Source organism: Apostichopus japonicus, chromosome 19, assembly GCF_037975245.1.
Source record: "Apostichopus japonicus isolate 1M-3 chromosome 19, ASM3797524v1, whole genome shotgun sequence".
Classification (NCBI taxonomy): Eukaryota; Metazoa; Echinodermata; class Holothuroidea; order Aspidochirotida; family Stichopodidae; genus Apostichopus; species Apostichopus japonicus.
In genome coordinates, this window is record NC_092579.1 from 16200212 (window position 1) to 16212754 (window position 12543).

At 36.1% G+C, this 12543-nt stretch overlaps 1 protein-coding gene across 11 annotated transcripts in view; it reads right to left on the reverse strand.

Moving 5' to 3' along the window:
- Nucleotides 1-2023: 2023 nt before the first annotated feature.
- Nucleotides 2024-12543, reverse strand: part of LOC139960104 (uncharacterized) — a 60499-nt gene continuing 49979 nt past the window's right edge. For 5 of the 11 annotated variants that reach the window (XM_071958209.1, XM_071958210.1, XM_071958208.1 and 2 more), the window contains 12 exons: nucleotides 11682-11768; nucleotides 10907-11033; nucleotides 9049-9193; nucleotides 7553-7782; nucleotides 6293-6403; nucleotides 5093-5274; nucleotides 4466-4743; nucleotides 4042-4122; nucleotides 3725-3796; nucleotides 3129-3188; nucleotides 2515-2583; nucleotides 2024-2093 (listed from right to left, as the gene is read on the reverse strand). In XM_071958209.1, the coding sequence (XP_071814310.1) occupies nucleotides 3745-3796; nucleotides 4042-4122; nucleotides 4466-4743; nucleotides 5093-5274; nucleotides 6293-6403; nucleotides 7553-7782; nucleotides 9049-9193; nucleotides 10907-11033; nucleotides 11682-11768 (1293 nt within the window). In that variant the 3' untranslated portion in view covers nucleotides 2024-2093; nucleotides 2515-2583; nucleotides 3129-3188; nucleotides 3725-3744. The other 6 variants (XM_071958202.1, XM_071958201.1, XM_071958204.1 and 3 more) reach the window with 6 other exon arrangements.

Sequence of the window (12543 nt, forward strand, 5' to 3'; positions counted from 1 at the left end):
GCTATACTAACTATATGTAGAATTAAATCGGAATATGCCGGATTAAATTGACTTATACCGATGAAATTTTACATATATATAGCGATTTAAAGGTATACTGTATTTGCCCCAAATATTCAAATTGGTAACCATTGGTAACCATTATGTTACTAATTTTATAACACTATTGAGGAAATTGATCTCACTTGTAACTGAGAACAATTCAGAGAGTAAAGACCTCCAGGAAATTACTTTTTTTTTTTATAATTTCCAGCAATTATAGCATGCTACAATTTGGGTCCTATACAGACTAACTTTAAATTGTTAGATATGTGTAGATTAAATTGGTATATGTTGATTTACCTTGGTGATATATCAAATTAAACTAGTATATTCCAATTTAAAGTGGTACAGTATGTCGATTTGAAAGTGGCATTTATATCACTTATAAAACAAAACAATTACTTTTCATTCCTAGAGTGACGGATCCTATCATACACTTGTTGGAAGGTAAATTTTTTCTGAAGAGCTTCATCAGCATCATAAATCTTTAGTGCCTGAATAAAAGCAAAAAAAACAATACGGAAATTGTAACAAAATGAAAGATCCTTAATAATGGTGCTTATTCACCAAACGGTCAATCTTAAGCTATTTGTATATGGTCAATTTCATAATCAGTGGTGTAACTTTCAATATTGACACTTATTTAACCATCATAGGTGAAGAATGACTTAAACTGCATAATAAATTGTCAACCGTTTATCAAAGCAGCTGTGGAGAAGGGCTGCAAATTCATTCACTCCTTCTTTACTTTCGTTGTCCATTTTACTATTATGGTATTTGTATTTACATCCAAATCACCTATATGTTGTTTCTTGTTTTCATGTTGATATTTGTTTTATATTTTCTAGTGGGGGGAGGGGGTTAAGACTTATTGCTATACCATGTTTATAGTCAATATGAAATTTGCTCAATCCCTCCAACTCCTAGCCAACAGTATATAGCCAAAACTCATTCATTTATACCTCCAGAATGGAGTTAAGACATGGCTGCACTTACATCTATTCCAGCAACTACTACATGAGCCAAGATAAATAAGAAACCTCTGTATTCATATTCTGGTAAGGTGGGATGGAGGGGGGGGGGGGTGTTATTGGAACTGCATGCTTCATCTATGTTGCGTGGTCAGAGTTTTCTCTAGGACTGGCTTTATGTTTTACCCGACATTTTATTTTAAGCCTGTTTTTTCCTGAAATTGTACCTGTAGTACATTGTTTTCTAGTATATTGCCAAAATGCCAATTCTGTTTGACTCCTTGATTTTATTGCTATAGCCATTATATTTTATACTTATGTAAGAGGGGCTAAAATCTAACTTCTTCTAAAATGAAGGGTGGATTAATTGTATATTTAAATACTCACAATATCTTTAATTCGGATTTCCGGATGACTTCTTATCAATTCGGTATAACGTCCCATAAGGCTGTCTACAATTTGTTTTGTAAAAAATGCCCGATTTGACTTTTTAACCACCTGGATTGAAGAAAATAACATGCACCCTTACTTCATATAACACAAATAGAAGGAAATCACTCCAACCTTTTTATATTATAAATTTGGTGAAAAATGTAAATATCTAAACAGATGACTCTTCACTGAACACTAAGCATGTGTAGGCAGTAGCGGACATAAGCAAACATTTATCAAACTTTTCAAAGGTCATCTGAGGTCACCAGTGGTCAAACACTAAACTATCTTAGGAAGTATAGGTGTCATACTTGGTGTATGGAAGTACTGTACCTTCTGGACTGCAAGAACCAACAAAAAGAGGTCAAGTTGGACACATCTCATACATGGTGTTTGGATTAATTGAATTGAGTCCCAAACCTACCTATAACCTACCACACTATGTTCATTTGATATACGGTACATACACGATGACTAAGACACAAAACATAATTTAACTATAATTCATCCACATTTATTTGTGGTTTATTATTTGCATAAAAAAAAACAACAACTCACCATTATGTTAGACAAGCAGGGTCCTTTTTTGTTCTGTGGTTGAAAAGAAGTAGATGTGGCCATTTTGAATGCTTTTGGTGGGACATATGGCTAATTGAGAGATATCAAAATTACAAATACATGAGTTGCAAAATATATTTAACATTTATGAAGAATTAAGTATAGAATCAATATTTTGACGGGTTCTGACTGTCTCTAAAAGAAGTATACTATTTAATACATTTCTGAGGAATGTTGTAATGAAGGAAAGTTAAAGTTTGATTTTCTTCAACAATATAAACCAGATCAAAACAAGTGGGGAGGCTTTATTTAGTCAATATGCTTCAATTAGCATTTGCTGCATCTTTGGCATTTATTTTTGTCGATACATGCATAATGCAGGTCAGTATAAACAGGGTAGTAATTCCATGTTATAAATATCTTCTCTTGCTCTGGTATACTGCAGTTGGGTGTTATACTGGTGTCACCCCAAATATAACATTTTATTTAGAGGATTAATTCTTGTACTTACATCATCATCATTGTTATCACAGTGGCTATCTTCCACTTCCTCTTGTGCAGATTCTTCATAACTCTTTAACTGAAATGTAATGTTTTAATGCAATGAGTGGAAGAAAGTACAGAATGATCATAAGCTTACATAAGTTCATTGTAAAGTAATAGTGTTGTCTATGTAATCATGTTTCAATGGTAACTGTCAAAAATGCATCTGTTGTATTATTGAATATGATATTGATTATATAATATAGGGGTCGGGCTCTTCATGGCAAACTCCTCTTAATGTAGTGAAGAAAGAAGGCTTCAAGTTGCATTAGTTGCATGTACAATATGTACAATTCGACATGAAATGTGGTAAAAATCTGCAGAGGTTATATTAAGACTTCAGAGCTTATGAATTTGAAGAAGCAATGACACTCACCTCAGAAGGTGCATTCATAACATGTGATTCTTCTGGAGCACATGACTAGAAAAAAAAAACAGAAAATGAAAATGGTCTGCATGCCAAATAATGATAGTTTGCTTGTTTTGACCTGCAGTTGTATATTCTGACATGAAATGTGGTAAAAGTCTGCAGAACTTTTAAGACTTCAGAGCTTATGAACTTGAAGTAGCAATGACACTCACCGCAGAAGATGCATTGCCAACAACCATTTGTCGTCTGTTTTCATCCCCTGGAGCACATGACTAGAAAAAAGCAGAAAATGATCTGAATGCCAAATATACTGATTATTTACTTTGTTTTGACCCGCAGTTGCATATTCATATTGACAACAGAGAGCACACATATTCATCCTTTGATGCGGTCTGGATTCATCCTATGTCATGAGTTAATTACTTAATTGGGAAGTTAGCAATGTCACTGTCCTGGGCCAACTCAAGCAAAATTCAACAGCTAGACAGTTTGACAACCTGCATACACATTTGGATATGCAACAACTCTGTAAAACCACCACTACAGCGGTCTTATTGTGGAGCCTTCAAAGTCCTTCAGAAAGATAACAAACATTACGTCCTGGACATTAAGGAAAGGCAAAAAGGTTATGTTTGCTGGATTGTTTACAAATACAATACCTGGGTGGCAACATCATTGCAAGTAGTGAATGATAACTTTCATGTAGCATCCATGTCCCTGCCTCAAGAGTTTGAATCCTATCCTGATTTCAGAGTGACAAGAGAAGTGACATGATTTCACTAAATATTGTTAAACTTTAAGAACATACCCCATCATCAAGCAGACCTCCTATGATATGAGATGCCCTGCAAGCATCGACGGCTGAGTTGGCAGCTCTATAATAAGTATGTATGTATGTATATTAGATCCTCCTGCAAGCAGGAACTCGCGAAGAAGCCTAATTAGCTTATCAATGCCGCAAGCTGACCGAAGTCAGTCTCTCACATTCATATTTAACGTCCATGATTATGAATTGTTAATTGTCAACAACTCTGTAACTGGACGACATACATTAATCTGGGAGTGACTCGAACCAGGGACCTTATGATTGAAAGGCACCGGTGTTAACCACTGAGCTAACACTGCATAAGTGGCCTGTGTATTTTCATGGTGGGCCATGTGCTGGGAGATGAGGGCACGGTTCGATGCAGACTGGGATGCACAAGACTGAGAAAGAAACAATCACTACATTTTATGTATAATTTGACAATTTTGTCGCACTATTTTTGAGAAGGTGGTACTGACATTTCGTGCGATAGGATTCGGAATCATGCCTGGATCAATATATATGGTCTGTTTCGATCAGCTGGTTTCTGACACTTCAGTCATTTAATCAGTTTTTCTTGTGACCATGCCACTCAAACAATGGAGCATTTTTGAGAGTTATGCAATATGTGTAAATGTATCATTAGAATGAAGGAATATTAAATTTGTAAAGTTGCGAGGAAAAAATCTTAAGAATCTCAGAAAGTAAAAGTAGCACAAAAAACAAATCAAGATTGGTATATACCCAGGTTGCAATTGTTTTTCTGATGTTTTTCTGATGTTGACTGGTGTGAGATGTTGCACACCCAATGACGCCCCTATCCTTTCAACATCCTGTGCTACACGTAGCACTGCCTTGCCGTTCACACCGATAAACAGGGGGGTTGAGGGGTGGTCCATCGAGGAAGCATTGGGTGTCTGCAACCTGAAATTTGTGATGTACGCTCTGCACCAATTGTATAGTTCATTTGGAAGAACGACTTGTGCAGGCCCATAAGTTGCAGATGTTTTATGCTGTGAGACCTATCATAAAGAAGCATAATATCCGAAATTTGAAAAACCTCTAGTTGTTTTTGCATATGATCAAATGTGATGCATATTACATGGGGACTATTGAAAACATTCCTACAGCCTATCTGGCTACCGAGCAACCCACATTCATACCTATATGCAAGGTGTTTACAAGTAACATACATGACATGTTATGAGGTCTGTGCTCATAGCCCTCGATCTGAAATAACATGGAAAGACCAATTAATAGGCTTAAGAAGGTGCAGTGATCCCAACAAAAATGAAGCATGTAACTAAATTTAAAATAATAAGTAAACTGTTAACTTTACATTTGAGCATGGAACATTCAAATGATTCAAACCTTTATAACCCAAAATGATTCCAGTTGGCCCATCAACAAATCTTCTGCCTCTCCAAATTCGCCTAGAGTCATGTTGGTGACCACACCACTTCTGCAGCCACCATGGAGTAGAATGTTGGCAATGATGAGGTTCCTATACCTCCTAATTTTTGCCCAATCAAGGGAACTTGTCGTACAGAGACCTGAAAAAAAGTAAATGCATACTTTGTTTGAGGATGACAAAAAGGTATAGTATAATTATATGAATTGCACTTGTTGTTTAAAGTTATTTCTATTTGAGGTCACTTGGAGACAATACAGCAGGAGCTAATTTGTTTTTAAATTGAACTTTTCAAAATAGATTTATGAAGAAATTAATAAAAACATTGTGAAAATATGTCCCCCAACTTCGATAAGCTTACAGAGCAGGTCATGGTAGGTCAGGATGTGGCAGAAACAAGTTATTGTAGTATACTCGCTCTCTTCTGCTAGATCGAGCTGTAAGTGTGATTTGCACCCATAGCTTTGAAGACTGAATGCAGAAGAGAAGCTATAGTTTCTGAATTATTTTGATGGATACCTAAGAGAATTGAAAATAGACTATGGTCTTGAAATTACAAATTACTTAATAAACTGTGGATTAATGAAATACTTTTTTGTCCTGTTTTGCATTTCATGAAAGATAAGGTTGAAAGGCCAGCTTGCTGGTAAGTGTAGCTAGCATGTTGGGGAGGGGGTGATAGTGGCATTGTGTATGATACTTATTGTCGACTAAACAAGTGTTCATTCATACTTAGTAAAGATTCCTAAATCCTATTGGTTCATTCAGGTCAGCTGACTGTGGTTAATCCTGTGAGTAATGCACGGTAAAATTACAGGGCATCACTTTAATAAATCTTTGGTTATATGTAACCAAAAATGTTTTGTTTTATGATTTTTTCCTCCACACAAATGGTAGTGTATGAATGAATGGGGTGAATCAACGGTCTAGCATGCGTTTCTCACATGATTAATGCACTCCGGGTGTTAATGCTATCGCTGGATGCACTCGGGCTCCGCCCTCTTGCATCGCTTGCATTATCCCCCGATCGTGCATTAATCCTGTGAGTAACGCATGCTAGACCGTTGATTAACCCCTTATTAACAAGATTGCTGATCCTTCTAGTTTCGGCATGTGTTACTGGTTATAACACACTTTTCACTATATATATTATATCTCACCTGGATATTTTTTATTTAAGTTGACAAAAATGAACTTACTCAATAGACCATTCACCTCTTCTGCTGAAGCCTTTTTGAATTTTTTGATTGCTTCTTGTGATAGAAGGATTCCTTGAATGTTAAAATAATGACAATCATATTTTCAATTCCAAACAGAGATGAGAAATAGTTTGAATTATGATGAACCCATACTATTTTAGAACTGTCATGAACAGAAAAGAATGATAAAAAAAAATTAAAATATTTCTGTTCCTTGTCTTGTGTGAATTGACAATCCTTTCATCAGACAGAACTATGTATACACCAACTTTGTTTCACTGTCAATAAAACACCTCTTATTGTCCCTTCATCTTAGAGAGAATGTAATACTGAATGACCAAAGTTAGGTCATGTACTTCTCATTACAATTGACTGTAATAACTTACAGGAAACTATCATGCATGTTTGCTTCTATTATTTATGGCTGATACAAACAGGCTTGTGAGCATTCATAGACACATGTCACATAAAACTTGAAAGTTTATCCACAATACTTATAAATGCCAAAATTACAAGTAATTGAAATCATAATGGACCCAAATATGACACATATTTTTTGGTAAAAATTCTCAAACATGTGGTAAATGTGTTGTTTGTTTTCATATTTACTTATTTTGTTGTCTGTTAGGAATGTTGTAGAAATTATGTAAAAGGTGATCAATGTACAATTGGTACTTACCGTGTTGTATACTTCTACTATGTCAGCTACACATGTGATGTCAAACTAGTATACTTTTCAATTTAATCTTGATGATTATGTTCTTTGTTTGTAGGGTCTTTTTAAAGGATGCCATTAACAGATGTGATTACATTATGTTGTCAGAGCCATGAGAATTAATATGCCCCCCCCCCCCTTTCAAGCAGTAGGTGCATCTGTGTCATGCATAGTCAATACAATAGATGTTCGATGTATGCCATGAGTCCCAGCAGATGGGATCATGCCTCTGTGGGTATGGTAAACGTGGGATGGCTGAGAGGGTTGAGTGTGTCATGCGAGTCTCCAAATTTGTTAATTAAAGTATGTCTCTTGTTTACAATTTTACTTTTAGTTACCACTCATTTTTATCCTTGCATTAATGTTAAAACGTTTACTCTTAATGGTTGTATTGTATTCCATTTATTGCTAGATGTCAGAGTCAGTTACACAGAAATCTCATTGTGCATATGTATCCTATGAGGGAGCATATGTTACATATGGAAATGGAAAGGTTTATTGGTTACCTGCAATTTGGGATCGAAGAAATTTTTCTCTCCGTAATGCCTCCGGCCTCATTGATGACACAAAATCATCTACTGCACGCACCATGCGGTCAGCAGATGCCACTGTAACACCGTTGGTGCTTGCGGCGCTGGTGTTGACAGCTAAAAAATTAGCCAGTTTTTTTAAAGATAGCAAGTAGCATTGGATGGTTTTTGGCTGCTTGCCATCATCATTTAGGAGTTCTACAGTTCTGAAGGAATAAGAACAAAGGTGTATTTGAATGAAAGAAAAGGGTAATTAGTTTTTCAGTTTTGTGCCAAGAAGGCTGCAGAAAAGCTGGTATTGCACATGCTGTAGAAGCATCCTAGATATATCAAGTAATGGGCAATTCCACGCAAACAAGGACATGACATGAAAAAATTACAATCTTTCTTGAACTTCCTCTCCACTTTATTATTATTGTTAATAAGTTTTAGGAAAATAATACCAACTTTTCATACCAGTCATCTACCCTTTTTATGAAAAAAATAATTAGCTTTTCTTCAAATATCAATATGCCATTAGAAAAATGTGTGATTTCATGTTTATTTTCATCACTCCTAATAGCCCATCCCCCAATGGTCATTGTGCAAAAAATCTATCATTGCACGTGCACACAGGATCACTTTGAACAAATGTTGACAGATGAATAGATATATCGATAGAAGGCTAGAGGCTGCACCATCGCAGAAGCTCCCACCAGCAACATTCCCCAACACCAGTTATGTTAAGGAAATCTGGGATGGTGTCTGCTCACTATTTGAGAAGTTTTTAGATCTTAGAAAGTTCTGAGATGTAATATGGTGTAATATTTATCTGTAATATCCCATGCAGTATTCAGGTTTGGTTGTGTGGGATGGGTGCCACTACCTTTTTGAGAATTTAGAAAGCTTCTTTCATGCAATACTTAACAGTAGGTTATTTCCCAGTGCTGGTTGTGTGGCGAAAATATGGGGTTCTTATATAGCGCCCTATTTGATTTATTCCCTATTGCTATGGTTGTGAGGGGTGTCTTTTGAGAAATGTTGGATTTTAGAAACCTTGTAGTATGGTGCAATATTTATCGGTTAAGTAGCACAAGTTTACTTAAAATTGCCAACCCAATAAATAATGGGGAATAATGGGGGGGGGGGGTGGGCATTTGCATCAATAGGACAAATAACCGTCAACTGACAATTATTTGCACTGCTGTATTAGTTGTAAAAGCAGGCTATGTGGCCTTGTCCTTATTTAAGAAACTGTACATGGCAATAGCGTATCAAAAAGCACTGTAGGGGTACAAGGTTTAGCGATTGCTATGGCAACAATGAAATAATCAGGTTTGCTATGTCTTCCTGATAGTAGCCGTAACTCATGCCACAGGATACGAGACGTAGATTAATTAATTCTTAGGTTCGATGGAGGAGGGGGGGGGCAGGGCCCCTCGGGTTATACAGTATGTTAAAACTGGACCTGAGTATGTAACACATAAACTTACTTTTGGGCAGTGCTTGGCAGCATCAACTGTCTAATAGACAAGTGCAGCCTTTCCATGAGAATCTGTAGCTGCCTGAAATGCTGCAATGCTTTCTTTGCAGCAGGTGTCCCCCTGTGTTTTGCTGTCTCATATTTTTTAAATTGCTCTGAAATATCATAAAATATAATGCATGTATTGATGTATCAAAACTAATAAGCCACCTTCAGTATGACCCTACTTACATACTTACCATCCTTTGGGAATCAGAGTCTGAGAGTACAATAACAAATCAAACCCATGGGCTAGGAGGATCAGCAGTTAATTGTGCCAATGGAGGGAGGCATTTCTGGAGGGGTAGGGATGGGTAGCATGATGAGGGCTTTTTGCTATTACATTGTGCCACCTTTGATCTGCTAGTCATAACATGGGCAATGTTAGCACAACTGTTTTGGCAAGTGTTAACAAGATTGCTGATCCTTCTAGTTTTGGCATGTGTTACTGGTTATGGTGCAGCAGTTCATATGCCCTTGCCTACTGTGTCTTAGACACAGTAACCAAAGTGGTTCATCAGCATGGGGTTGGGCATGGCTCTTATGCACAAACTCAAACAATGAAGACATGATAATGGTTTAGAAGATGAAGATTATGTTTGAAAATGATCAGAGATTGCATAAACTGAAGTGAGTGAGTGTTGAATTGATCTCATCATGCATTTAGTAGAAATGAAATGGTTTCTAATGGAGGTTACTGGAAGAAATGATCACGTGAAATTAGACGAAATGGTGCAAGTTAGAAATGGGATATAATAAGATATATCAAATTGATCTCATCATGCATTGAGTGGAAATGAAATGGTTTCTAATGGAGGTTACTGGAAGAAATGATCACGTGCAAGTAGACGCATTGGTGTAAGTCAGAAAATTAACAAATGGGATTTAACAGATGTATCAAAAGGATGATGTACATTTGATACAGCTACAAGATGATGTGACTTACCAAATAATTCACATTTTCAATATGAGATTATATACCAGCAGGACAGTTGTTATATTAGTTTAGCTGCATGATGCCAGGTCCTGCAAACTAGACTACTAGTAAATCTGGAGTTAACATTTATCTATATCTTAACTTTTAAGTATATCATTAAGAGCTACAGAACCATCATGTACAATGCTGTAAAATAAACATGAAAAAATATCACTACATCTTATTTTAACTTAACTTTTCAAATGAATGTAACATTTTAATGATGCTATAAATGTGAATCACATAACACACACGCATCAGTATAATGGTACATGCATACAAACCTATAAAAAATAAGCGAAATGAAGGATAGACCAATATTTATCTCTCAATGACTTTATACTTGGTTCTCCAGTCATGTAGAATGTCCCACTCCCTCCTTTCAAGTAAATCCTGGCGCCACCACTGAATAACTATAAACTGCAAATTAATCTACGTAATTAATTTTTCCATAAATGAATTTCTACATATGGAATTATTTTGTTGGTTAAAATTTTGGTAACTCATGAAGTTTCAGCATAAAAATTGTAAAATGGGTATCATATGATTATTGTCTGAAACGTTGCCAATTCTGTGGCTTATTTGATAAAAAATAAATGTCTTGGTCATTATGTTGTATGACATATATCCTACATAAAGTACCACTTCCTCATTGCCAGATTATGTGCCCATTTAACATTTTGAAGAAAATATCATTTAAGCAGTGATGATGACAGACAGCATTTTTTTCCCTCATTCAATTTATCAGATAGGCCTTAAAACCTGTCACAATGTAAGGTGCATGACTTTACTATACTGGCATTTTGGTGATTTAAAAGTTAGATCTAACGCCAAAAGCTCAACTGAGACTTACCAAGGCAGGGATCGAGATCCTCATCATCAGTGCAGCTATTTTTTCCACTTTTCTTCTGGCTCTCTATCACATTTGGTTTCGACCATTTCGCAGTGTCCAGTAACGACTGGTAACATTTAGAAGTCCTCTGCAAAAGACACAATGATGATCATCAATGACTATGATAATGATGATACAGGCTCATATGCAGGATTTTTTTTTACAAAGTGGGCATGTCTTGTAATGTGAACAGATAGAGGCAGCATTTGGTATCTGGTACTGTGTAAGCTAGTTTAATTAATGTATTGCTGCAAGTTCTGTGTTCTTTACTTTTGCCCTTTCACCAGCAACAAATATGTGCAAAGTGTTATGAAGCCGTAAGTGCTCGTTTCCCACTTGACTTTGTAATCAGGATCTAACCCTCAAGACTGATCAGGAATTGTGGTGTGAACACAAGGATCATGCACGCACCCTGGATCCATACAAAAGGTACAGCGCAAATGAGCTTGCAAGCAGCTTTTGATGGTGATGTGATGATATGATGGGTCCATAAACATACATCTGATATCTATCCTTGGTTGAAACTTAGATATGCTGAGTAATTGAACATGATCAGTAATTTCAAATTAAACAGATCTGCTTCAATTCAGAAACTGCTACGTAAAACTGTCATGGCGATTTCATGAACATTGATATTGTGTAAACTTATCTTGTGCATGTGGACAAGGTGCCCATCAACTCTTTTGAGGCCTCTGGCAGGACAACCTTTTACAGGGCAATCCCTGGCCCTCCTCACCTGCTTTTCTGCATGTGAGATAGGAACCCTGCAAAGCCAATAAAAGATCATGATGGATTTATGGATATATGAGTGCATCAGGCCATTCTGGAAAGAAAGAAAATGGATTGGAATAACATTGAGCAAGTGGTTAGGACAATGAAGTGTCCTTTCAATAATTATGTACTTTATCAACTGCCAAAATTCTTTAAGGATTAATATATGCAGATTATTTGCTTGTGTGTAGAAACATTTTAGCTAAGTTAGCTTACAGCTAGGTTCTTGATGAAAATATTTAAAAAAAAATTAATATTCAGCTTTAAACAATGATTAATAAAACCAACATATGCAATTAAAAAACCTTCGGTCTTTCCCCATTTTATCAGCAAAAACTGAATAAGGCTTCTTTGATTGATTCTTCAGTTAATATTAATGGATTGATTTTTTTTATACTTTTTTCCCCAATGTAACATGTGTTATTTAGTGCCTTCACAGCTTTACAGCATGGGTGACTCAGTGCTAACACTGTACTCATTTTTTCCCTCTTTTGCCTAATATGTGTTTTGTCCAACAATTTCATGGGATGGAGAGCTAGTCATTTGACTGAGGGATACCACTCTCCTGCATCCCCCCCCCCCCCCCTCCTCTGGTTATGTCACTGGGAAAAGCCAACTATGTATCCATACATCAATAATTAAAATCATATTGTTAATGACAATTCTGTTTTTATTCAGAGAAGTAACACCTGTGACATTGAACTATAACACCTGTCGCAGTGTATCCTTACAAATGTTTTTATAGTGATTATCATTTCATTAAAGCTTTATATAGATTCATTTAGTAATCAGCTAAGAATATTGTTATGCATCAACCACTCAATTCC